At 44.0% G+C, this 27,729-nt stretch overlaps 1 protein-coding gene across 1 annotated transcript in view; it reads left to right on the forward strand.

Moving 5' to 3' along the window:
* The window catches only part of TNFSF11 (TNF superfamily member 11), a 35,536-nt gene extending 12,184 nt beyond the window's left edge, over positions 1-23,352 (forward strand). Inside the window, exons 3-5 of the mRNA XM_004463583.3 lie at positions 16,906-16,951; positions 17,032-17,130; positions 22,412-23,352. Coding sequence (XP_004463640.1) covers positions 16,906-16,951; positions 17,032-17,130; positions 22,412-22,833 — 567 coding nt within the window. The 3' untranslated portion in view covers positions 22,834-23,352. The remainder of the gene's footprint in view (positions 1-16,905; positions 16,952-17,031; positions 17,131-22,411) is intronic.
* Positions 23,353-27,729: the final 4,377 nt, after the last annotated feature.

Below are 27,729 nucleotides of genomic sequence, written 5' to 3' on the forward strand. Positions count from 1 at the left end.
TGTATGGAAAAGGAGAAGGCCAAATTTACATGTGGTATGATTGTGTACTTGGGAAGATTCAAGAAAAACAAAGTCTCCAGCCAACATAAAAGAAATCAGTTTGTAAAAATTAATAATAATCACCAGTGTCCCTGTTTCAATTACTAGACAATATGATGAAAGAAAGATTTCATCCTTAACACAAACAAAAAATGCTAAGAATAAATTTAAAGAGAAAGGTACAAGACTTTGGGAATAAAAGTAGAAAACTCTTCAAGGGCACTTAAAATAGGATTGGCTGATATAAAAATCTGAATCTTGTAAAACCACCATAATTATTACACTATAACTTGGGCAAAAAATAGGTGAATCTGTGAAAGATAACAAACAGCTATGAATAGACCTTATTGTGTCTCTGTGTGTGAAAGTATGTGTGTATAAAATTTAATATAATATTTAAAATAGTTTCAAATACATGGACATAGTTTGGATCATTCAAGATGTCATTGGAACAATTTGTTTACTATTGTAAAGAATTTATTTATTTATTTTTTTTTTTAAAAGATTTATTTATTTATTTAATTTCCCCCCCCTCCCCTGGTTGTCTGTTCTTGGTGTCTATTTGCTGCGTCTTGTTTCTTTGTCCGCTTCTGTTGTCGTCAGCGTCACGGGAAGTGTGGGCGGTGCCATTCCTGGGCAGGCTGCTCTTTCTTTTCACGCTGGGCGGCTCTCCTCACGGGCGCACTCCTTGCGCGTGGGGCTCCCCTACGCGGGGGACACCCTTACGTGGCACGGCACTCCTTGCGCGCATCAGCACTGCGCATGGGCCAGCTCCACACGGGTCAAGGAGGCCCGGGGTTTGAACCGCGGACCTCCCATATGGTAGACGGACGCCCTAACCACTGGGCCAAAGTCCGTTTCCTGTAAAGAATTTATAGCCTTTCCTCATGCCGTAAGTGAAAATAAATCCCAGATTTTTTTCTTTGCTACTCTCTGGCAGATTTGCAATTTCCTCTGTTGTCTCAGGGTACCTTTATGCCCCTACCTGCCCCACCAAAACTCACTGTTCTTTGTCCTATTTCCCTTGAACTTCCTACGTGACTGCCTAGATGCTCTTATAAGCAGATTTGAATTTAAGGTGTTGATGGTAATAATGACAGAATTTTCACTATTTTAGGAACCTTTTCGAGACATGGTGCCTTGTTCTAATCAAGTTACACTACTTATGAGAGGTTGGGTACCTGGCAAGCCAGAAGTAGAAAGAATTGTTGGCAGGCAAGAAAAAGCAACTGCTTTTACTAAAGGCATACTGTATTAATTATACTAATAGATTATTACAACTCAGAGGATGAGGAGAACATTATTTCATTAATTTCTCATTTGTTTTTGTTGGGCTCTAAGGTTTTAGCTGTTACACACGGGTAATAATATTACACACAGGTCATTCATTGTAAAGAATAAGGAGCTGTCATAATATGCCAAGGTGTGCTTAAAGGTAGAAGATGTCATTTCTTCCCACTAGACAAGAGGATCTTTAGAAGGAGACGAACACTACCCGTACCTTGTCATTAAAACCCACCAAAGCTTAAGTGTGCACTGCATGTTGCATATTGTATTTTACCACACCTTATCCCATACCCAAAGACTCACTTTTCTCTTGGGCTAGCCAAATAGTGATTTGCCAAATGTGTTATCCTTCAATGAGGATTATTGGTTAATGTGACATTTTGCATCTCTTGCCAAAATAATCAGATATCTCATTTCTCCTGCCAGCGCTGGCAATCAGATGGCTATATTAGGCATTTACAAGTAGTTTTCATTCTAATATAGTTATTGAGGCAACCCGTAAAACAAAATTACATGTGTGTCTGGAATCATTATTGAGAGATCAACCCCTCTAGTGGTAACAAATGCTAGACATAAGCACAATATGGCATTATATGTGTGCAAAAAGTGGTGTTTACCCAGCACATCTTTGGTCAGTCAAGTAATGCTGTCCCCCACCCCCCTCTTTTTTTTGTTTGTGGCTGGGTTTTCTTGGCTTTTTTTCCCCTTTAGTGCAGAACTCTAAAAGCCTCTTAGTGATCCAACCCTGCTAACCACATTTTATAAAGTCTATCATAACAGTCTACGGCAATAAAGAAAACACTAGTACAGATATGGTGTCCAATTTATAAAGCAATTCTTGTTTCCAGCTTTGGCAGCTGTCCCAAGCCTCTACTGACCCAGGGAGTGGAGGGATGAGCTCAGGCTAGAGCAGAGGCCTGCCGGGTGGTAGGGAGGACGCTTAGCCATCAGACCGCCGGGCCGTCTCGGTGGAAAGCCTTCTGATTATGAACTAAGTATATATTCTGGGCCCTCAGAACTGTGACCCTACCTTGATTTTTTTTTAACAAATTAATTTTATTTATACATATTAATAGAGCATAAATCCATCCAAAGTGTACAATCAACAGTATTTGGCATTAGAACATTTTCATTAATTCAATAAAGGAATAAAAACAATAAAGGGAAAAAAACAGACACAAAAGTCTCATCACCTATCAGTCTGTCTATGCTTCCACTGCTGTATATAGCTGCTATTCTGTTTCCCTCTCTTTAATTTATTTGAATTTATATTTTGTAAAAACAGCCTTATATATGCAATATTACCCACATTTGTAGTTTACATGAAGTTTCACTGTGCTCTACAGTCTCATGTTACATTTTTTATCTTTTCTTCTAGTAATATACATGACCTTAGCCTTTCCCTTTTAAGCACTGTCATAACCATATAATAGCTCTGCTAGTTACAAACACTGTGATGTGAATTTCACCATTTCTGTTCATTTCCAAATATTTACAAACTATCTTTTTCACAGTTCTGCATAGATTCATCCTTAGCTTTCCATTCTCCACCCTCATTCTAGTTTTTGATGTCCTATAGTCTAATTATTAACTCCAAGAGTTTATGTAATGTATTTGGTTCATAGCAGTGCAAGCATACAGAAATTGTCCTTTTGTGTCGCCTTGCTTTACTCAGCATGATGGCCTCCAGGCTCACCCACATTGTCATATACTTCACAACTCATTTCTTCTTGCCGATGCATAATATTCCATCCTGTGTGGACACTACAATTTGTTTATCCATTCACTGGTTGCTTCTATCTTTTGGCAACTGTGAATACTGCCACTATGAGCATTGTTGTGTAGATGTCTGTCTGTGTCACTCCTCTCAGTTCTTCTGGGTATATGCCTAGCAGTGGTATTGCTGGGTCATGTGGCAAGTCTATATTCAACTTCTTTAGGAACTGCGAAACAGTCACCACAGACAGCACTTGATTTTAACAGGACAGGCTGTCCTCATTGGATAATTGTGAAAAACTTCCTGACACTTTCTTTTTTTAAAAAAATTTTTAGTTAGGGCAGTAAAAAATAATTTATTGGGAAATGGGGGCAAAGAACAGAGCTTGCTGAGAAATGAGAAATGGAAATATGCACCAAGATTTGATGCAGGCTCCTCTACACGGAGAGAATGTTACTTTCAAAGATATTTGAAAGAATGCTTTGCAGGAGAGAGATCAATATATTGATAGCACTCTCAATGGGATCATCTTTTATATTCCTCATTAGCAAGAGACTTGTTTTGGAACCTAGCTGGACTGAAACCCACTGCGCTCCGAAGTGGGATGTTTAGCCTGTTCCAGATAATCCGTTGGGATGAGGGAAGTGGGATTTATTTTTATGTTTAACTTCAGCTTTTAAAAGCTTTTATGTTTTTGTGATTACTTTGTAATGTCCATAATACCTTTATATGAGAATACATCTCCTTAATATTTAAATAAATTCAAATGTACGTTTTGGGAGCATTCAAATTTTTTTCTCTGATAGAACTGCATAATTGGAAATGTTTAGAAAGCACAGCATGAAGCTGCAAGCTCCATCAGGACAAGGACTTGAATATTTTGCTCATATTTGAATATATCAAACCTAATTCAGTTTCAGGAATGAATGAATGAACAAATAAATAACTTAATAGTTTATTAACCTCTGTGAACCAAAATTTTTAAGCGAACAAAGAGTACACCAAACCGCTCGTTGAGCCATTCAGATTTTTTTCTGATGTCTTACCAATGTTTCATTTGATAATTATGAACATTTTTAGCCTGTGGCCGTATAGGCCAGTTTTTGTTAAAAGTTCTCTTCAGCCAGACTTCTCTCTTTTTCTTCAGATCTCTTTGCCCCTCCATCACTATAGAAGCAGCCCTATAATGTGACCTAAGTCCTGGCTCTAGCTCTATAAATACAATTTTAGAAAACTCTTCAACTTCACTCTAGAATATGCGAAGCTAAAGAGGCGATTGACTACCAGTAATTTACGTTGTTAGCATGTTTTTGACTAACCATTTCTTGGAGCCAATGAGCCTCCACAGACCTACTGGTGAATGAGGAGTAAGACCAGACAACCAGAATTTCTGAACAATTAATTCTCACTTGGAATTCTTTTTTCCTCCCTGAGGGATCAGCACGTATTTGGGCACCTCTCCTGCAGGATGCATACTGTAAACACACACTTTCCCTGCCATCAAGAAGTACCCAGAGCGTTGCAATGCTTTGATCCTCAATGGATTATTCGCTGTGTTTGGTACAGTCTAAGCTGATGTTACAAGGAGACCCTTACATTTGTAAACTAAATAAGGTAGTTGTTTTTCTTTTTTCTCTGATGCAGTAATCCAGAGGCAAGCAACCAAGGACTAATAGGGAGGCTACTGCATCCTCAACACTGGTCTTGCTTTTCTGGAGCCAGGTTGGCTGCTCCATTTGTTGTTATTTCCAGAAAAAGAAAGAAGGCAGGACCTGGTAGTGGAGACACCATTCCCGGTGTGGCTGGAACTCACTCCTAAGACTGCGTTTTGTTGCAAGGGCAGCAGGACGATGTCTCTAGCTGGATGACCATTTGCCCACCAAAGCTTGGAAAGGAAGGGAGTTGCTTATAATAATAGGAAAAAGGGAGACAGTGGCTACTAGGGGACAACGAGCAGTATTTGACATATACACTATTTAGACAGAAGAGTAGACTCACATACCCAAGGGGCAAGAGCTAACCCGGAGTGTTAAAGAATTTGCAAGTCTCCGAAAAATGTTAATGGTCAAGATTTTCTTTTGTAAAGGTTAAAGCACTTTAGAATTACTTCGATTGCAGGGCAGAAACTTTAAACAAGATTTAATAGCATTTGTCCTTTGGAGGATGTTTCAAAAGGCCTGTTTAGGTATACTCAATTGTAATCTTTAAAAACACCTTCAGAGACACCTGTACTGTTTTTTGCTAAATTTTATGGTTTCTGGGACATGAATTTAAAACCAGAACATTAATCAGATTAAGTGGTTGGGTTTTCCGTATATATTAAGGTCATTTCTTGAAATTCCAATCTCAATTATTACAAGAGGTCTGCTCCCACTTTGAAAAGCAAATAAAAAATCAATCAAAATGAGTATATCTTAACTGCTTGTGAAACTTTAATTATTGGAGTTGCTATATAGCCATTGTCACTCATTTGCTTTTTAATGAAAATAGAACACCACATGACAACAACAAGGGGGAAAAGTAATCCCCATTCGTTGTCTCTTTGGATTTGTATATAAGAACATGTGTCCCAAGATAGTTTTTTGTAAACCCACACGGAAACTTGGGTTTTGGGGGCAATGCTGTTCCCAAATCAAGATGTTAGTCATGTAGTGGTTTTCCAGTGGGATTCATCTCTGTTTGCCATAACGATTTTGGGAACTGCAGTTCAACCCCAATCATATTTAGCATTTTAAGAAGCTGTCTTTATGGGAAAGCTAAAGTAAGACCCACAGGGTTTTCCTACAAAGCCAAGACTACCTTACTGCTTTCTGCCCAACATTGGACTCTTGGCTACAAAGTGTCAGGACACACCCAGGGCAGCAGGTTTGCAAGAGAGAAAGAACCAGTGAGTGGTGATGCCAGAGATGGACTTATCTTTGTGCTACAAGTACCCTAGTGTGGAGTAAAAGATATTCTGGGTTGACACATTTAAAGAAACAGAGAAAAGGAAGGATATCCCTGACAGAGGAGCTTCTCCCTGATTGGCTTGGGACCTTGGGTTATGATTCTAGAAGTGAATGGAACTGGAGAGCATGGTGGTAAGGGAGGGACTGGAGAGTTCCACCAGGAGTGGCTTATCCCAGGAGAGGTATGGTCTATGTAGCTGGAGAAATGATCTGTCCCAGAAGAATGTTTCCCACACCTGCTTAATTTTAAGAATCACTTTGGGCCCTGGTTGAAAAAAAAAAAAGCCCCCAAATCTGCCACTGGAGATACGGATTCTATAGTTCTTGGGTGGACCTTGTGACTTAAGACATACTCTTCTGGGAAAAAAACTGGTCTATCTTTAAAGGGGGTCTTCAGAGTTGGTCTGGATATAGTGTTCAGGACCCGGGAGATGTTCTCAACATCCTAAGAAGAGGTGAGAGCCTGCAGTGGAGACGGAAGCCCCTTGTGAAGTGACTGTGTGGGAGGAGGGTCAGGTGTACGCAGTGTGGACAGGGTGGACCATCTTGTATCTGGGATGACCAGATAACAAATGTTCACTTGAACCTGTTGAGGTTCAGGTGTTGGGAGAGTTCTTTTCTCACTCAGCTTCCTTGTCCAGAGTGCTCGCTTAATCCTCATCTTTGCTTCTAGAGATGAGGATTGAGTAGTAGAAGTGAAAAATAATAATCCTTGTAAATCTTAGGGCTCATATCTGTCAGATTCAGTGAACTCAGCCTCCCCTTTCCTCATGACCATACCTGCACCTCACCTGCTGTACCTTCTTGTGGTTAATGACAGCAACCCAACTGCCATTGCCCCAAACCAGAAACTGGAGGACGGTTTCTGCACCCCGTCCTCTGAATTCTGCCTCCTTGCAAAACCTTCAGATACTTCTCTGTTGCTACTCTTATCACCTGAACACATTTCTTGCAAAAGGTTACCCTGTCCACGGCCTTACCCACACTGGTCCATCCAAAATGCAGATCTGAATATACTGCCTGCTTTCCTGTTAAAAATCCCCCAGTGGGTACCCAGGGTCTTTGGGGTAACGGCTGAGAGGCTACTCGGGGAGCTGCAGGTCCTCTGTGTTCTGGAAGCCCTCTCCAACCTTCCCCAGGTTCATAGCCCCCACCTCAACTTGGACCATAGAGTGCCTGGCCTTCCTCAGTCTAGCTGCGCCCTTTCACCTCTCTGCCTGTCTGCTCTTGGCATTAACTAGGCCATGGCAAAGGGGGCGCCTGCTCTGTAAGTTGGTATCCTGACCGCCTGCAGGATGCCTGACTCCTGGACCTCGTATTTTTTGAATGTAATTTGTAAAAATAAATAATTTTAATTAAAAAATAAATAAATAAATAAATAAACTTTGTTAAACGAGGCACAGATGAATCCTGAGCCTTTGTGCACGGCCCTTTCTGTGCCCCTCCAGGCCCTTCTCCATGTGGTTAGTTTCCTCATTGTCTTCCAAGATCCTGCCCAGGTATCACTTCCCGAAGGAGCCCAGCTCTGATGCCTGCCCCATCCTGGGGTAGGAACCACCCCCGGGGGTCCTGCTCTCATCTCTGTTGTCACACTGGCCACACAGGCCAGGGGTGTGTCTGGCCAGTCAAGGACATTTTGTCCTTTCCAAGGACAGTGTGATATTTAGTTTCTCTCCCAGGAGGATGGCACCTAGTAGGTGCTCGGTGGCAGTTTGGAGAATAAGTTGAGTAAATAAAGATCTCTGCCTGCCCCTATGCATGGCATCACCACGTGGCTAGCTGTCTCAAAGTGCCTGGCCACCTTGGGAATGTCGGAAAGATTCCTAATAAAATGTAGGAAGTCGCTCCCAAGTGGAGTTTTTCCTGCTCCTTTGAGAGGAACTCCTTTCTTTCTGGGGCATGAACAAGTTAGGGACCTGGAGGCTGGGGACGCCGTCCCTGGCCAGGCACTGTGCTTTGCAGCCCCCTTGCAGCCCTTCTGGCCTCATGGGCCTGCAGCAGCCAGCCTGGCACCTTTTGTTTCCTTTGGGTCTGATAGCCATCAGTCAGAAATCCTTCTGGGGTGGTCTGTGGGAGCAAGTCTCCTTTAGGGAGACGATACTTTGTAAGGGTAGAAAGCTCTGTGAATGTCGGGTGGAGTTACTATTTTTCAAGAGGCGGAATAAAGCAGGGACGTGGTAAATAGCACGGTTAGTCCAAGTTGCCACACTGCAGTTATCCTGCCAAGCCCTGAGATGAAACTTTTTAAAGGAGGACGGTGGTGTAAGACATTTTAAAATCGGGCTCTTTATGAAGACTGATATTGCTGTCAGAAGGCTACTTTGTGAAAACCCGAGGGGACCTTTAACTGTAGCAGAAGCTTCCTCATTTAAACCGTGAAGGTTAAACAATAAAAACTAATTTTCCAGTCCCAGCACACCCATCGCCGCGCCAGGGAAAGCATCACTCTGCGTTATGACAACAAGGGCATGCCACTGCGCAGCCCTTCGGCGGGTCTGGCGCGCTAGCGCTTTGTAAGACGGTCGTTTCCCGGCTTCTTGCGGAAGAAGCCCGGCGATCGTGTTCGCAGGCGGCGAGGCGGGCGCGCGTCTTGGTAGAATTGTCCCAGACGGGCGTGGGGTGTTGGCAGCGCTTCCTTTAGGGGGTGCAGAGATCCGGGGGCTGAGAGTGGGTGGTGGTAGGGTGAGGCTAGAGTCCCTGTTGAGAAGGTTAGGGTTTGGGTGAATTTTGTAATCTGTAGTTTATATTAAAAAAAACGAACGCATTTTTGGGATCAAATTATCAGGTTACAAAGTTAAGCCAGAGATGACTCTTTCCTTCAGGGTTAGTGCGACCGGTAATCCATCTCCCTTCTCCCCTCCTGTGCTGCTTGCTGGGTCCCTGGACCTCTTGTCCAAGTCCCCACCTGACCCTGGGATGGTAGGGAGCTGCCTTCTCCCTCCCCGGACCCCCACTCCTCCCTCCCCAGGATCCCCGGACCCCCCACTCCTCCCTCCCCGGGAACCCCGGACCCCCCACTCCTCCCTCCCCGGGACCCCCAGACCCCCCATTCCTCCCTCCCCGGGACCCCCCACTCCTCCCTCCCAGGGACCCCCGGACCCCTCTCCCCCCTCCCCGGACCCCCCTTCCCCCCTCACTGGAACCCCACTCCTCCTTTCCTCCTGCTTTGCTCCAGGACCCTGGGCTGAGCAGCCTTTGTCATCATTGCTGAGCCTTTAAAACATGTGTTTAGGCGTCAGACCCGTCCACCTGCTCTTAAGGTCCTTGGCGTGAGGCGGCTCTGGACTGTCACCGCTCGTTCCTGTTAAGGGTCCGGGGCACGGAGAGCGTGCAAATGGACACGGCGGGTGGGAGATGAGAGCGAGCGCGAGCGAGGAGGCCGGCTGCGACGTGGGTCTCGGTCCCACGTCTGGAGGCGCTGCCTGGCACCGCGTGGTGGCTCCCGCCCTGCCTCGCCAGCCGAGACTGCCGTGGGAACAAAGGCTTTGCCGTTAGAGATGAGCTCCTGCCGATGCGAGCGCCCAGGCGTCTCTGGCGAGGGGGCTGCGTGAGCCAAAGCCTGCCCGACGCAGAGGGCACGGCCTTGCAGCGGGATCTGAAACAGGCAGTGCGGCGTGCTGGGGCCTGTGGGGTGGGGGGGTGTGGGGGCGCAGGGGACGAATAGCCGGAAGACGGCGAGGCAGTAACCGAGCGCAGCCAGGCAGGGCCTTATCCACCCTGGCAAGGAACGTGCACTTGCTCCTGCCGTCTGGGGGCAGCCCCGGGGGGGGGGGGGGGAAGCTGGTTCCATGTGTGGTTTGGGACACGCCCGCTCTCAGCATCGGAGAGGAAAGGGGAGACAAGAAAGAGGCAGGAAGCTATTGATGAAGAGGAGGGAAAGCTTGAAGGAAGGCAGGGCTACTGGGGTTGGAGGGGAGCGATGGATTCCAGAGCTAATATGCGGTGGCATCTCGGCAGGAACAGGAAACCGGCTCTTCCTTTTCAGAACAGCCCATGTGAGGCATTTCTGTGCGCACTCCGCTGATGAACAGGCTATTCTTGCAACTGGTGGGAGAAGAATTACACGAAGGGTATCATTAAGATGTTAAAATGAATGCATTACATATGTTAACAAGTGTATGAACCCTGGATTATATCTGGCAAACGGGGTGTTAAATTCTTGTTCAGCCAGCCAGATGTCCCTGCAGCTGCTGATGGTTTTGCCGAGGGAGGCAGCCACCTGAGACCCCGGCTCCGAGAGGGTGCCAGCAGCTTCCGAAGCATCTGGCTGTACAAATCACTTTTTCTATGCTCTGATTGACAGGCGCCTCCTCAATTGCACGACTCGCATCCTAACGCACAGGGAGGGTTTTCAGTCCGATAAGCCCAAGGTCAGACTCCAGCACCTTGATCTTTTCAGGGAATCTTTACAGCTGGAAATGTCCTCGGTCGTTGCTTAAATCCATTTGTATGATTTCAGAAGACTACACATACTGCCGGCAAACTAACTTTGTGAATTCGCTCACATTCACTCCTGAATGGGAATGCTGTCAAAGCCATGTTTGGGGCAGCCGTTGAGCTTAGTTTCCTAAGGCGGGTGTGGCGTTTGCTATAAATGTTTAAGTCACCTGAAGCGACCTTCCCGTGGCTACTCAGAGGTAACCAGTAACTATTTCTTCTCATACAGTACAACCTCTTCCAGGGGGCCCTGATTGACCAAGATTGAGCCAACACTGGGATCTCTCCCTCTTGCCTATGTTTGGCAAAAGGTCCCGGAACATGTTAAAAGATTTTCAAGCTCTGCGTGGAGCCTGGTCCCAAGCGCCTGGATTTGCAGTCTGCCCTCTTTAAGTTTTCCCTATCACGCTCCCGGGAATTGGGCTTCTTGGATGTTGAGTTCAGAAGAAGTTGAAGAAGGGCAGTTCTGGATACCACAGTTACACAATCACATTGATCTTTTGTGTGCTTTGTTTCCTGGAGGAGAGATTGTGAAATCTCAACATTTTTCTGAGTTAAATCAAAGTTCAGATGAAAAAGCCCTATCAGTTGTTTTCCTTTCTGTTTAAATGACAGCAGGTTTTCCAAGATGAAAAGACCATGAGAGGATTAATAAAACGTTGTCAAACGTCCTCCTCTCTCTCGTGTTTAGGGTTTGGGGTGAAGAAGGTGGACGGCTGTTTAAAATCTGTGACGCCTGCCTGTACTGTCCCTGGCTTGTGAATGTCAGTGAGTGTCCACAAGGTGGCAGCATGGACGCGGGCTTCCTTTATCTTTGACTTTCTTTGGCTGCCAACCAGCAGTTCGACTTCCTCCATTGCCCGGTTTTGAAGGGTTAAATGAAGCTGTCATAATTTAGGCCCAAATTGTGCTTATCTGAAATGCATAAATCCGGTGAAAAGCCTCGCTGTTACAGTGTGCCCATAAATAAGTTCAGTCATTCATGTGAATTTTCTTAGTGACTTATTGTAAGTAATGATTTAGGTTGTCATGTGCAGTTTATAGAAACCAGCGGGCAATTCTTTACTTCCTTTGCATGCAACAGATGATAGACGTGCTGTTTGAATTCACAGGAGGCAGATAGTGAATTTCCCAGGGACCGGGACATTGGGTTCTCTTTAGGACAGTTCTACGTGGCTCTTGGCCAAGGTGAGAGGATGGCAGGGAGGGCTGTTTGCCTGGCTGGAAACTGTTTCTGCTTCTGCCTGAGGTTGTTTGCTGGGCTGGAGGTGTGTCAAAACGGCCCGTGCTTCTTTATGCAAATCTCTGGGCACAGTCTGGTAGTGCCAGCAACGTATGATTGCATTTGGATGTTTGTCCAGAAAGTTAACTAACTGGTTTTTGTGCATTTGCAGCTGGGTTTAAAATAAGATAAGACACACAGAACATTTTTTAAAAGATCTCTTTCATTTGAATGATTTGTTTAGAGGAGAGGTGTTAGGAGGCACTTTGTAGTATTTTACCAAAATCAGATTATTAGAACTGTCTGAATTCAAAGAAAGCAGAAACAAGGCCGGAATGATAAGGCTTGGGAATAAAGAACTCTGCTGCAAATCTGAAAGCACTCTAATTAATCTGACAGAAGTAGAGGACTAATGTGGATGAAAATAAGTGGAAATGCAAAGCTTAGAAAATAAATGAGTTGGCAGATGGGGTGAAATTTGGGCATTCCTTCAGAAGGGTCCCCTAGAATCCTGAAAATGAAAAACATGAGGAGGCATTCCAGGTTAGATCTTGAGACTTATACAGCAAAGTACCTAATCTCCACGGAAAATAAAACACGTGAATGACCCTTGCTCTGTGCGTTTGACAGGAATGTGTTTGGAGACATGATGCCCCCTCACGGAAATGTTCTATGGGGATTAGTTTGGGGGTTATCAGCCAAGCCCTGAATATGGTCTCTGAGCCCGCTGTTTTCTGCAGCCCTTTGGAATTCCGAGTCTGCATTTCCTTCCTCTGCCCATTCCATCAAGCAGCTGCATTCCCAGGCACGTGGCCTCCTTACCTGAAGGAAAGCACTCGCCTCTAAGAAACACTGAGACTCTTCCTTGGCTTCACAGCATACTTGATATCTGTGTCTTTACAAAGGGGTGTAGTGGTTTGAATTATGTACCCTCATTTAGATAGATTCTTACTCTGTGCTCCTGTGGGTGTGAGCCCACTGTCCATAGCACCTCTGGAAGGTGTTATTTTTAGTTAAGGTGTTGCCCGTGGAATGAGGGTGGGCTTTCATCCAGATGACGGGGCCTTATAGAGAGAAGAAACCGGAAGGCAGAAATTGGAGAAGCCAGAAGTCAGTGAACTGGAAAAACAGACACAAGCTTCCATCCTTATAATTATTACAGGTAGTTTCGTTGTGTGTTTTTTTTTTTTTGGCTTTGTTTTTGTACAAAAGAGTCTAACTTTTTTTTTTAAACGAAAATAGAGATACATAAATGTGCATATTTTCCAGTTTTTAACATTATTTTAATCTCAAATATCTTCCCTAAAATAACATTCCCTCAAACATGCTGTGGAATAAAATTCATTGTGATTTTAAAAAAAGAGAAAGAAAGGGGGGGCGCGGCCATGTGACGGGAGGCAGCAGAGGTGCAGGTGAGAAACCTCAAGGGTCCCCGGCAGCCAGGCCAGGATGCTGCAGATGGGCAGAGAGCGCAAGCCTCGCTGGAAGCTCGCTTCTGGACTTCTTCTAGCCTCCAAACCATGAGCCAACGAATACCTGCTATTAAGCCCAAACCGACTTGTGTTTGTGGTAGCAGCTCTGGCAAACTGAGACAAGGCGTACGAACTGGAGCTCGGGAAGAGGAGTCCGCAGACCGAGCCTCAAGCCCCAGCTTTTGTCGGGTGCCCTTATTCTGCCCTGCCCTCCATTTCCCGGTCTGAAAAATGAGCTAATAATAGTTATCCTGGCTTCCCATTCTAGTAAGAATTAAATACAGAAGCATAGGGGAAGACATTCTGGCAGCTGCAAATACATAAGATTAGTTTTTAACTTCCAACATATGGACAATAGTTACGTAAGGTGTGAGAATAGAATAAATCTGTGACTTAATAGGGGTGTCGCCAAACAGCTCTACATGGGGACACGCAGTTGGTAATTCTCTTTCTCAACTCTTGCTACATACTAGAATCACCTGGGTAGCCTCTTTAAAAAATGCCAAGTCAGTGTCAGAGCAGCTGAGTTAGAGCCCCTGAGTGGAGCCAGAGCAGTAGATTTCTTTTACATTTAAAAGCTCCCCAAGTGGCTTGCAAGTTCCCCATGGGGCTGCTTGAGGCCCTACCCACGAAAGCTGAGTTATAGTCTCAAAGTGGAAAGAGGTAGTCTTAGAAGAATGTTGTGTTTATGGTTGGTATCTACACAAATAAATAGCAATGATCTTAGAGGTCAAAGAGTTGGGAGGTGGAGAGACACAAGAAAGATGTTGAGAATACAATTTTTTGGTAGCCTGAGGGTACAGGCACACTTTGCACTCCCCTTTTCACAGTGAAACTTCCCTGTAGGATTCCTGAGAGGAATTGCTATACTTGGATACCCAAAAATAGATGGAGTACGTGAGCAAAATTACCTCATGGGTCTCAACAGAGTTTTAATTTGTCCTGGATCCTAATTTTTGTTTTTTAAGCAGTGCTTTTGAAAGGTGCTGGTTATTAAATTTTATTGTCTCAAATAGATCCGAGGCAGGTCTGACTTAGAAGCCAATTTTTAAACCCTGTCTGTTTAATGAGTGGTTTGACTGTTCTCTGGCACGTTTGTCCTCCATCCACGCATTTTTCGAGATCAGAATGGAATTGCTTTCTTAAATTGGCGAGTAGCCCCAGTCCCCCTGTTAGAAATGCAGATTCTCTTTTCCCACCCCAGACTTTCTGCATCAGAAACTCTGAAGAGGGGTGGCTGGCAGGTGCCAGGCACTGGGTGATGCACTCACTGAATTAGCACAAAGGCTCTTTATTTTTTTTTTCTTTCTTTAAATCACAAGTCTGTTTGTATAGAAAAGCAGGAAACAGCATATTGTAGGTAGATACCTTACTTTGCTTCCTTTCCTCTCCCATGGTGAGGCAGATCGGGACTAGAAGGAAAATGAGGGATAGCTTTAAATCTCTGAATTACTGTCACACAGAGGTTTTTTGTTTTTTGGGGAGGATTTATTTATTTTATTTTTTTGAGGTGCAGGAACTGGGAATTGAAACTGGGACCTCGTATGTGGGAAGCTGGAGCGCAAGCACTGAGCTGCATTGGCTTCCCTGCATTGGTTTTTTATCATTTGTTTTGCTTGTTGTTTGCTTTATTTTTTTTCAGGAGGTACGGGAAATCGAACCCAGGACCTCCTGTGTGGGAGGTGGGTGCTCAACTGCTTAAGCCACATCTGCTCCCCATATAGTTTCTTATTCTAGTCTTTAAGAGATGTAATGAGGTAAAGAAACACTGTGTTCCTGTAGATGGCTAAAGAGAGACTCACTGTATGAAGATATAGGGTGTGCATAGGATTCTCTGTTGTGAATGCAGGGAGGCAAAACTCGGAAATCCCCAAAATCAGGCACCATTGGGAAAACAAAGATAGTGAGAAGAGAGTCGAGAGCTCGGAGGTCAGGAGTATGGAGAAGGAAATCTTAGATGGAGTGGGTAGGAGATTGGGGTTCACAAAGGGCCACTGTGCTGCACAACTCACGAGGGGCCACCGTGGCCCCGAACATACTGGTCAGGTCCTGGGTCTCGGCCAGGGCAAAAGGTGGCTCTGGGTGAGCCCTGAGCTTTCTTTTTGAAGGTCAACCACACCATGACTTCTTCAGGAGGCACCTGAAGGCAGCCTCTGCTGCCACTTTCAAGGGTCTTAAAAACAGAATACTTTCCTCTGTTCAGGAGGTATCCTGAAGAGAGAGGAAGAAAAAAATGGTACCTCATCTCCAGAACCCTTTCAGCCTGACAGCAGTCCATGTTGTGGTCCTGTTCGTATTTGATGAATTAATTAGCTAATTAATTAATTTCAAAACTGTCTTTTTTTAAAAAGATTTATTTATTTATTTCTCTCCCCTCCCCCCCCCACCCCAGTTGTCTGTTCTCTGTGTCTGTTTGCTGCATCTTCTTTTGTGTCCGCTTCTGTTGTTGTCAGCGGCACGGGAATCTGTATTTCTTTTTGTTGCGTCATCTTGCTGTGTCAGCTCTCTGTGTGTGTGGCGCCATTCCTGGGCAGGCTGCACTTTCTGTTGCGCTGGATGGCTCTCCTTATGGGGCGCACTCCTTGCGCGTGGGGCTCCCCTACACGGGGTACACCCCTGCGTGGCAGGGCACTCCTTGCCCGCATCAGCACTGCGCATGGGCCAGCTCCACACAGGTCAAGGAGGCCTGGGGTTTGAACTGCGGATCTCCCATGTGGTAGACGGACGCCCTAACCACTGGGCCAAGTCTGTTTCCCTCAAAACTGTCTTCAGATGCACTGAGAACTTGCACTTTATGGCTTACCAAGGGCTAGGGGAAACGTTGGCATGAGTGGCCGTCCCAGTCACCGAGCAATTAGGACTCTGTGGAGAGTGTTTCTAGTATATAGGTATCAGAATTTCCCAGGCACTATGCTAAGTGCCTTCAGGCCTCATCTCACTCATCTTCACCAAGCCATTAATATCTGCAGTATGTGAAGAAGGAACCTGAGGGGGGGAAGAGGCAGGTGCCTGGGCAGGGATTTGAACCGTGGTCCAAGCTCTACCTTACTGAGTCCCCAGATACGACATTTAACCTCAGCTAAGCTCTTGAGTTGAGTGGGCATGAGGTTTCTTATGGGGTCCTTTATCTTCTGGGCACAAACTGAGACACACAATGACTTCCACTCTTTTTGTACTCTGTTCTTTCTTTTTGCGGCTTATCCTCTAAACCTCTATTGGTGGCAATATTTTAAGTTAATTATTGGTACTTTAAAAACTCTTAGACATCCGTATAGTACTTTAAATACCATATAATGTTTTTTAAAATAAAAAATTGACCAGTGGGAGCTGGGCATCATTTTCTTGCTCGTGGGCTGAGGTTACAGCAGGAATTCACTAATGAAACAGACATAAATAGAGCCTCCCTGAAGATTTAAGAGGGTCATATATTCTGGGTAATTGTTATTTTCCTAGTTAACTTCATCTCCGTTTGTGTACCTGCTACGTATTTTTAATTATGTTCAATTATTCCAGGTTTTACAAATTACATTAAGTCTTTTTATTTCCTCTTATTGTCCCGAGTATTTTGTTAGTGTGGGGTCTAGTTTTTAAGCAAGCAATGTAATTCTTTGGAATGAACTTCCCTTGACAGCTGCCTGGAAAATAAAAAAATTTCACAACTTATCCCCTTTTGTCATCTTCTGAAGATAAAGAAGATTATTTTTAGGTCTAATGGTCTTTAATTCTTCCTGCTTTATAGAAAGAGTGAGTGTATAAACAAGACGTTTTTCCTTTCCATTTCAGGAATTGCAACATATTGTTGGATCACGACACCTCAGAGCAGAGCAAGGTGAGCAAGGATCTGTGTGCAGGTTTGAAATCCCACAGGGTTGCTACTCTCTGGGCTAACCCCGTCTCTCTCCTCTCCAGCTATGGTGGAAGGTTCATGGTTAGGTCTGGCCAGTAGGAGCAAGCCTGAAACTCAGCCTTTTGCTCATCTCACTATCAATGCCACCGACATCCCATCAGGTAAGTGTCATATGCCCCCAGCCTGAAAAATATTTCAAGTATCATCTGTCGACCCATTTGAATACTTAGCCCTCTTAGCCTTACTTAATATTGGAGAGCCTTGAACTTCTAGATGGAGCAAAGGATCCTTTGGTGGATGATCCATATTCAAGTGGACATCCTGGAATTGGTGATTCTCAGTGGTGCCAGAATGGACCCCCGTTACTATTTCCGTTCACAGATGATCAGCGTGGGTGATGATTTTAAATGGCCGCTAGTTGAGGGTACCTGGTAGGAAGTACAGCTGCTTGTTAGGCTCATCTGGACTTGTCCAAGCCTAAGTTGACACATCCCCACTGCTGACCTCTGAGGTGAATGAATTCATCCACTGGTTGTGTCCTCAGATGTACTGCCAAGTTCTAGGTAAGGGCTCTGTGGCATGGACTGTCAGAGATGGCAGAAAATGAGACATTCTGCTCCTTCTCTGGGGCTCATCATTATCTCTGGGAAAGAGTTTAACTCAGTGGTCTGGAGGTCTGATGAGCTTTTGCAAATGAGGAAATCCAGCACTCTGTGCCTACATCTCTTTCCTTACTGCACCAGCTATTTCATCATGTACCCCCCATGGTTACTTCACCTTGGGATAGAGAAGCATCAAAAAGATTGCAAGAGAACATTATGTATTATTATTTTGCAGTTTATGAAATGCCTACTGTGCATCAGGCATTGTACTCTGTGTTCATTATTTCTAGTCTTTACTCCAACCCAGCAAGTTAGAGATTGCCATGCAGATTTTGCAGAAAGGAAAATGATGTGCATCCCGGTTAAGTCCTTGGCCTCAAGGTCTCAGGGACGGCAGGATTAGAAGTTGACTTCTACTCCAGTGGATTCCAGAGCCTATGCGTTTTAAACTACACCTTAAAATACAAGAAGGCCACGATGTACATTGTGATCAGTTGGCTTTATCAGCAGGAAATCAATCCAAAGCAACGTGTGCCTCTTTTCCTCTAAGAAATAGACTCTGCTAGTGTTTAACTGCAGGGGCTCCAAAATCCAAGGTTTGAGGCCCCACTGTACTGCTTACCTGCTCTGTGGTCTTGTGTAAATTATTACAATCCTTCGTGCCTCAGCTTCATCGTGTGCAAAATGGGAATTATGAGGGTAACGAAGACGACCGAGGCAATGCGATCGACTGCTCATAGGAAAGCAGACTCAGTGAATAAAGTGCTCAGTGAATGTGATTTGTTATTACCATTTGAGTTTAAATAAATAAGTAATTTACACATAATCCATTTTGTCCAAAAAAAGGCAAGTTTTACTAAAATCCAAATTTTAGTAAACGACCTTGAAGCCAGATCCTCTCATCGACTATGGAGGGGTTTTTCTTGACTGTGGACATAAAACATGAGAAACCAACTCTTTGGCTTTTAGATGATTTTCCTAAGCTACCTTCCTGTCCTAGATACTTACTTCTTAAACAAATTTTCTGTGTATGTGGTGTGTGAGTGTGCCTTATGGTGAAACTATGCCATTTTCTGAGTGGAAAACTGTTTCACATGCTAGCAAAGGCAATTAAATTAATACTGATGCATCAGCTGTGTGTGCTGTGAGGGCACTCTACATTTATCTTTTCAGTTCATGTTAAATGGCATATGATAAATATTGCATTAGTCTGTGTGCCAAAGTCTGTTTGGCAACAGCAAGCATGTTTTAGTTATAAATCTTTCTCTGCAGGCACCTAGCATCAAATCACTGCAGAAAAAAAAAAAGACAAGGCAAAACTCTTGGTTGTTTTCTGAGGGTTATTGAGTGAGATGAGTCAGTGTGTGCTTCTATTTAAAAAAACAGAAGTTTGCTGCTCTGGGCCAACAATCCCTTGATTCCATTTATCTCCCAGTTTGGCCAGTACCAGAAACTTCAGAGGATGATGGCTTGAAGTTTGCATGCTCCATTTTGGGACTTCTTACACATAAGAAATTAGAACCTGCCTCATATTGATAGTTAGTTTGTGCATTTCCAAAGCATCTTGAGTAAAATGCATGGGGAAATATTTTGTGAGATCAGAATACAGGGGTTCCTTCAGAGGGTGCTCAGGCTAAGAGTTTGCAGAGACCTCTTCTCCAAAATCTAACAGTAGTGAGAGTGGGAGCTGAGGGTCGGGCGAGACGTGGGACAGCCTGCTGCATGCCTCTTCAATGATGGAACCCCGGGCTGCCCACCGGGGCCCTTCCACCTGCTCCCAGAATACTTGTCTCGCTGTTTGTCGCACTCTCCCTGTTCATGAATCCACTGGGTCCCATCTTTCTCCTGAGTGTTCTGTGGCCATTCCAGCCACTCCTCAAACAGCTCTCTGCACTGCCTTCCCTTGTCTCAGGCCATCCAATTTTTTTTTTTTTTTAGTTAATTTTTTTTAAAGAAAATTTAGATTAGGTAAATGTTATATCAGAAATATAGGGAGGCCATGCAAATTGGAGTCCAGTTCTCACTGTTCTCCAGCTCCTCTGGCCCCCACTGAGCTGAGCTCTCTTCATGGCCCGGAATGTCTGCCCTTCTTACTTGGCAGCTGCTTGTAGTGGAACATCTGCCATGTGCTATGGGAGATGCAGAAATCAAAGTGTTATTTTATGTGCCCGTTTGTAATTTTCTCCATTATTAGTGGTGAGTTCTTTGAGAGTAGACTGTTTCATATCATTCTTAATTATGGGCAGAATTAATGTGCATGGGAAGCACCACACAGGTATTTATTCAATGACAGATCAACTCAATGAATTGGTGAATGGGTGGGTAAGTGAATGAATGAAAATAGAGATATCTTTGGTAGGGATGAAGATACTCTTTCCGTTTGGCTTATGCAGTCTGGGGTCCTGCCTTCTCTCCTCTCTATTCCTTCTTGCCCACCCAGGCCATATCTCCAGGCCCTTGGTCTAATGCCAGCTGATCCACTCTATTGAGGGACTAAACTTGAGCTTAGTCATTCTGTTCCTTTCTGTTAAAAGAGTCATCATAGGGATAAATAAGATCAATAATAGGATGGATGGGGTAAGGAGAAGGGTAACATGGGAAAACTGGAGATGGGAGGCATCTTGAACTTTGTTAGCTTTTTCAAAGGATTAGGTGGCTGTTTCTCAGCACAGAGGAATTACTTTACTGGTGTTTATAAGGAACTTGTAAGCTTATCTTGATTCACTTGGGGCCGTGGGATGATATTACATTTGGGATGGCCTCAAGTAGGAACTCTAATGAAAAAGAAGGAAGTGGGCTGTGACTGGGCTGTAGGAAGTGGGCTGTGACTGGACTCTAGGAAGTGGGCTGTGAGTGGGATCTAGGAAGTGGACTGTGATTGGGTTCTAGGAAGTGGGCTGTGACTGGGCTCTAGGAGGTGGGCTGTGACTGAGCTCTAGGAAGGGGGCTGTGACTGGGATCTAAGAAGTGTGCTGTGACTGTACTCTAGGAAGTGGGCTGTGACTGGGATCTAGGAAGTGGGCTGTGACTAGGATCTAGGAAGTGCACTGTGACTGGGCTCTAGGAAGTGCGCTGTGACTGGGATCTAGAAAGTGCACTGTGACTGGGCTCTAGGAAGTGGGCTGTGACTGGGATCTAGGAAGTGGGCTGTGACTGGGATCTAGGAAGTGGGCTGTGACTGGGATCTAGGAAGGGCACTGTGGTTGGACTCTGGGGGTGGCAGTGCCTATGATGGCTTCTCAGCCTCGCTCTAGAACCCTCCTGGGAATAGGCTGTGGAATTCAGGAAACATTCTGTCCCTGGACAAGGGTTGAGAAAGTTGGATTCTTGACCTACCACAGGCTTGATTAGAAATGGGTCATCCTGCATGTTCACCCTGATGCCTTTTTTCCTTCTGCTTGCTCCACTCCCTGGTTGATTCTTGGATCATCCTGGGATTACGATCCCCATGAGATCCCCCAAGCTGCCTTGTGCCCACTCCAGAGACAGAACAGCCTCTATCTTGGGGTCTGTAGTGAAAGATGCCAGGGTCCAAGGTCACCCAGGACCTGGGTCAGTCTGGGAAGGAACCAGTGTGTCTTTCCTGTCCTATGGGATCTCACAGGACCCACTCTAACTGGAGGGTGTCAGCTGGGATGGATCTATGGACTACAGCTCAAATCTAACTCAAGTCCTGCAGGCCAATTTCTCTCTCCCAGCATCTCAGGACCTGACCTAAATTGTGGCCAGACAAACTAATCCCAAGCCCAGTCTGAGACTCCTCAGTCCTGTTGACCTTGTTGAAATCCTAACAGATTACAGACAACCTTAATTTAGCAGGTATTTGCAAAATCCTCAGAAGGAAAAAGGTGTTTGAGGACTTCCACATTGTAAGAATATCCCCCAATTAGTTAATAGTTTTTCCAGTTGGATTCATATTTTGATTAATTGGATTTATCATAGGGGTATTGCTGATTTTTAAAGACCTGATAAAATCTGCTAAATATTAAAAACATTTAGAACATTTAGAAGATTCTCTAGAAATTTTCACTCCTCCAGAAACAGTAGCACAGGACCAGATGTCAACACATTTCAGGTGGAAGAAGGGGCTAAAGGAGAATTCTAGTCATTCAGAAGACATTTTACTATGCTTTGGTTGCAAAGAATTCACCAGGGATAGATAACGTTTGGGTTGTGTGAGTCTGAGAGGCATTTGGGCTATTGGAGGATGGAAGACATAGACAGTGATGAAAGTTTAGAATTTTGACCTTTTGGCCAAAGTTTCTGTGACTCAGATTTTCATCTCCTTCTATCTACTCCCCCCATGACTTCAAAGTGAGGATTGGGATGCATGAAGGATGGAAATTCTTCCTATACTCGTGTCTCTTTTCCTGTCTCAAGCGCCTTTGGCTCCTTCCGCCTGGAGTGACTTTTTTGTTCTTGTGTGACTGAATCCTAATCACCCTTTAAATCTCAGGCCCAGGGCAACTCCATCATTCCGCTCTTGATCCCTCTTGCTGGAAGTCCCCTCTCCTTTCCCTGCATCTCAAAACACTTACCTGTACTTTTCCTATCAGTACAGAGCCTATCTTCTTAACTGTTTACCTATCTTACTTATTCCTGTTGTACTCCAGGCTCCTTGAGGGTAGGAAAATGAGGTTTTTTCATCTCAAAAGTACCTAGCAGAGAGCACTAAGTATATCTGAATGCATCTTTCACCCTTCAGAAAATAAATTCTGAGCAGTTTTCCTCCCGATGGAATCAGGACTTATTCTGGGTTTTCTCCAGTCTCATAGAGTTGTGTGGACATCCTTCTCCTCCAAGGCGCTGACTTTAAACCATGTGACTCTCCTCTCCTCAGGTTCCCACAAAGTGAGTCTTTCCTCCTGGTACTATGACCGCGGTTGGGCAAAGATCTCCAACATGACCTTCAGTAACGGAAAACTCGTGGTTAACCAAGACGGCTTTTATTACCTGTACGCCAACATTTGCTTTCGACACCACGAAACTTCAGGAGACCTGGCGACGGAGTATCTTCAGCTGATGGTGTACGTCACCAAGACCAGCATCAAAATCCCGCGCTCTCATACCCTGATGAAAGGGGGAAGCACCAAATACTGGTCAGGAAATTCCGAATTCCATTTTTATTCCATAAACGTTGGAGGGTTTTTCAAGCTACGATCCGGTGAAGAAATAAGCATTGAGGTATCCAACCCTTCCCTGCTGGATCCAGATCAAGATGCAACTTACTTTGGGGCTTTTAAAGTTCGAGATATAGATTGAGCCCCATGGCGTGAGGCACGAGCATGTTTTTCCTAGGATGTAAGTAGACTTCTTAAGAAAACCTGCCAAGGAAGCTAGAGATAGGTGGGTGAGGCACCGCCCTATAGGACACCTGAAGACTTTCTGTCCATGCTCTTGACTCTGTAGAGAACACCTGTATGTAGGGCCGGTGGGAGACGATGGCCTCAAGGTGTGTTACAATCAAAAGGCTTTCTTACACAGTGGTTTTCAAATTTTGTCATGCATTCCCAGACTTAAACCAGATTGGAGTGATTATGGTTACTGTTTTGAAAATCTGTATTTTCAAATACGGGCTACCGGAGGGGTTCATTCTCCAGCTTGAGCCTGTGGTTATGGGCGCTATGCAGCTGAAGTTGAGAGGGCGGCATCTAATTACAAGCAAATGATCATCTGAAGGGTTAAGTTCTTGTGAATTGTTACATCATGCTGGAACCTAACAATACCTTTTTTAATGGGGAGGGAAAATATATGTATTTTTATATAATATCTAAAGTTATATTTCAGATGTAATGTTTTCTGTGCAAAGTATTGTAAATTATATTTGTGCTATAGTATTTGATTCAAAATATTTAAAATGCCTCACTGTTGACATATTTAAAGTTTTAAATGTACAGACATATTTAACTGGTGCACTTTGTAAATCCCCTGGTGAACACTTGCCACTAAGGGAAGAAAATGTTTGTTAATTTCAAATGTATTATATTTCTTCGGTCTTTTTTTTAACTTAATAGATTTTTCATACTTGTTCAGTCTGTGCAAAAAATTAAAAAGGAGGCCTTAAATAATAAAAGCAGGATGTTGGCCACCAGGTGCCTTTCAAATTTAGAAGATAATTGACTTTAGAAAGCTGACATTGCCAAAAAGGATACATAATGGGCTACTGAAATCTGACAAGAGTATTTTATGTAATTATTGAACAGGTGCATTTTTTCCCTATACATGCAGCAAATTGTAAATTTTTTTTAAATGGAAAAGTTATTGTGGCTTTTCAGTTTTAAAAATCCCATTTTTAATTTAGTGGAAATTATTTTATACTGTACAATAAAAAACATTGCCTTTGAATATTAATTTTTTTTACAAAAATAAATTTATAAGAAAACCTACCATGTGGTTATGTGCTTCTCTCTTTTTGTCTTGCTCTGTGATTAGGTTCTCTCCAATATGTTAATATGGCTTCCATGTTTTCCCAAGGGCTACTGGGAGAAATGCATATTTAATTAAAAATTAGGGACCGATTCAATTAAATTAATGAACGTGGACTTGTTGCAAGAATGCAGCCATATAGAAAATAGAGGTTTTTACACTCAAAAGGAAAGTGGATGTTCATATCATGAGAAAAATACAATACTCTATATGCATTCATAATATTCTAGAGAACAGCAGCTTGTGCCTAATGGACCTAGAGGCTCACCTGAAAGGGTCACCATGGTGAAAGAGGATTAACAATGGGCTGGATGTTTGTCTTCATGAAGATTTATGTGGGAGGAACTGTCTAAGCCAGGTTGGCTACTTACTTGAGGGAGACATAAGAATACAAATAGCTTGGGAAGGGGCATTAAGCTGTAATTTAAGTTACTTGCCATTTTTGGATAAATGTTCCTTAATGGTAGTGAAAAGAAAGGAGGGGGGAAAATCAAATATTATGAAGAAGAAACTGCACCTTTTAAACAGCAGAGCTATGATAGTGGGACTCAAATGTTGACCAAAACATACCCATTGTTTTAAAATTATCAATAAATCTGAGATAGATTTGGTATAAAATATGATTTAAGGGTCTCACATCTCAATGGCTGAGCCTCAGTTTAAGGAAAAAATTAATTTTGATAAGCAATTGGAGAGCTTCTCCATCCTCCACTGACGAAAAAGTTTGTTACATGGAGAGTCTCATTAGAGATTCTAGAATAGGATTCTGCTGTTGCTAAAGGTGAATGTGCATTTGTTTGTCCCATGCTATGGAGCATACCCTCGAGGAGGTGCCATTCGAGTGGGGCAGTCAGCCTAAGAAGAAGGTAGTAGGTCCTAGGGTAGGTAGAGCGTGCGGTGGGAGCTGAGTGGAAGCTGTCTGACCCTATCACAGAAGTTCTGAAAATTACATGAGACTGGAGAGGAGGGGAGAGTGGGGAGAAGGGCTCCAAAGGCAGATATAGAATAGCCATTATCATTTTTTTAGGAGGTACCGGCAATTGAACCCGGGACCTTGTACATGGAAAGCAGGTGCTCAACCACTGAGACAAACCCGCTCCCCTCCACTACCGTTTTTCACTAAGAGGCAACTAACTTGCCATCTCTCAAAGAGGAGCGAAGACCCAAGGCCTAGAAATAGAAGGAAACTAGCAGCAAGTGAGATAAACGGCTGCCCCAGTCAGACTGGGGATCTAGCATGGCAAGAACCAGCTTCCGCCATGCCAAGGAAAAGCCTTTTTCAAAGACCTTGCCTTGACCATTCAGCCTCATTGTACTGTGGATTTTATGTACGTTAACACCCTGATCTATTGGTGCTTTTCAGAGCTTTGCTGGAAAGAATTGATCGCTTAATAACATTTTGGTGTGAACTTGCCTTTGCCTTAAAGAATGCAGCCTGAAGTGGAGGGTGCTGGGAAGATGGCGACTCTTCAATGCTTGCCAGGATCTGAGAGTAGCAGGATCTAAAATGCAGGATGCAGCCCCACCCACTCACTCCCATGCTACTTTTTCACTCCTGCTTTTTCCTTCAACACAGCCCTTTGTCCACTTCTATTCTTCTGTGTATTTTAATCCTCACCTGTGTTCTTTTCCTCTTTTCTCTTACTCCCTGGCTCGTGTATTACAGGGCCATTTAGTCCCTCTCGTGGTCCTTGGGGAACAAGGAGGCTGCTGCATGTGACTGAGAGGGAAACAGGTCATACCAACACTCAGCCACAGCTAACTAAATGCATTTAGGTGTGGCAAGATCATGTTAGGAGGCCACACAAACCAGATGCTATAGCAAATCGAAATGTTTGCTCTTTTTAACTACTCTATCCCAGTCTTCTTCCTAATGCATGCTGAATCTGAAAGAGGGAAAGTACCCCAAATTTGAGGTCACCAGTCCCTCTTGAATTAGTGTTTACAACTCCACCAGGCTTGGGCAAACTTTGCATCTTTCAAAACACTACGTGAGCAGCAATTCTTGTATAATGAGATTGCTTTCGCCATTTTTCCATCCTCTCCTGTTTCCTTTTGTCTCAATCTTCTCCATTATGCCATCCTAGAAAACTCATAGAGAAGATGACCCTACTTTCCTAGGGACTTGGATGGGAACCCCAGTGCCTTGAGCTGCAGCCTCCCTGTGTCTAATTGTGTTGTGGTTTTTTTTGGGGGGAGTGGGTGGGTGGCTGGTGCACATCTTTGACTTAACTTGCAGTTCCCCAGTTAGCCTATAGAGTCATGCAGGACACATCAAGCATGTCCTTGCTTCACTTTTGGCTTTGTTAATCGATTCTTTGCCATGAAATTGAAATATGTTTCCCAGTAGCTGCTTTTATAAAAGCTAATTAATTATTGATCCACATTATTATGATTTAGCTTGGTATCACTTTTTACAATAAAAAATGTGTACACAGTGAGTGTTAGATTTTAGCTATAAAACAGAAATCCATTTTGCAGATTAATAAGACTTTTATGATACTTCTACTCTCCTACTCTTGTAATTTAAAAATTCGATTTCCAAATCATCTCCTACCCACCTTCCCTCTCCTTTGTTGACTGATTTTCTTGACTAGGGGAATAGCATTATTCCAACTTGATCAGTACTCTGGCTATTTGTAGCGACAATCTCTGATTTATGAAATGTGGCCTCATTATAACATTATTCATATCCGCATTGACTCTAAATGTCATAGAGAAAGTTTGCAGTTTTCTGCGTTGAAATGCTCAGAAGAGTTGTCCATTTTTGTTAACCATGAGATGAGCTACAATTACTCCATTAGCAACACCCAAGGCTAAGATCCTGGGAATCAGGGCTTGGTTTCTGAGATAAGTTCTCCTGCAAGAATTCAATGCTCTTTCAATCTTCCTTATGAGCATCCTAGAACCACTGGGGGGTGGGGGGCGGGGGACATCTTCTCCTTTTTCTTTGGGTTCTGCAGAAGCTCCGTTTCCTCAAAAGTGTGATCTCAACAATCTCAAGCTGATAGAACTAAAGCTCCTTATGAGATGTGAACATCTGGTGAAAGAAAGAGCTTGCTTTTGGGTGTTAGCCAGCCCTATTACTGGAATCCCACCTCTCCTGCTTGGCATGCTATAACCTTGGACAGGTGATCACCATTTCAATTTCAGAGCAGTGAGGTGTGTCTGACCCATGGGGATGAGAAATTCAGGAAGTGGCCGTGCAGTATTGTCCCTGCAACTAGGAAGACCTGTTACCCACCAGGGAGCCTTTTCAAAATCTCAACAACTAGTGGGACCTGCCACCCAGACACCCTTCCTTCTGAGTGGTGACTTCCAGGGAGGAGCAGCGAAGGCTGATGGAAAGAGGCTGAGATGGAGAAAGCAATTACTAATTGAAATACAGAATGGTACATATTCCTACATCTGTGACTTTCTAAAAGTGTGGCTGCATGTAGCAAATCCCAAAGGGGAGCAGACAAAATGAGAATGTTGCTGTGTTAGGGAAGTGGAATTATGGATGTTTTCTTCACTGCCAATGAATTCCGTGATAAAGAGCGTTAAAACCGATCTTTTCAATGGAGAAGTAAAATTGCAGTTTTGGCCCTAAATAATCTGGGGCACCATGACTTGGGCCTGTGTGCTTTTGAAATAGAATACCCTAGAGGCCGGGGAATTGCACATTAGCAGGAGGAGGGGGTAGTGGTTTTCTGAAAACATGAAGAGGTGACTTCTTCCCAGCATGCTGCC

Source organism: Dasypus novemcinctus, chromosome 15 (assembly GCF_030445035.2).
Source record: "Dasypus novemcinctus isolate mDasNov1 chromosome 15, mDasNov1.1.hap2, whole genome shotgun sequence".
NCBI classification, from domain to species: Eukaryota; Metazoa; Chordata; class Mammalia; order Cingulata; family Dasypodidae; genus Dasypus; species Dasypus novemcinctus.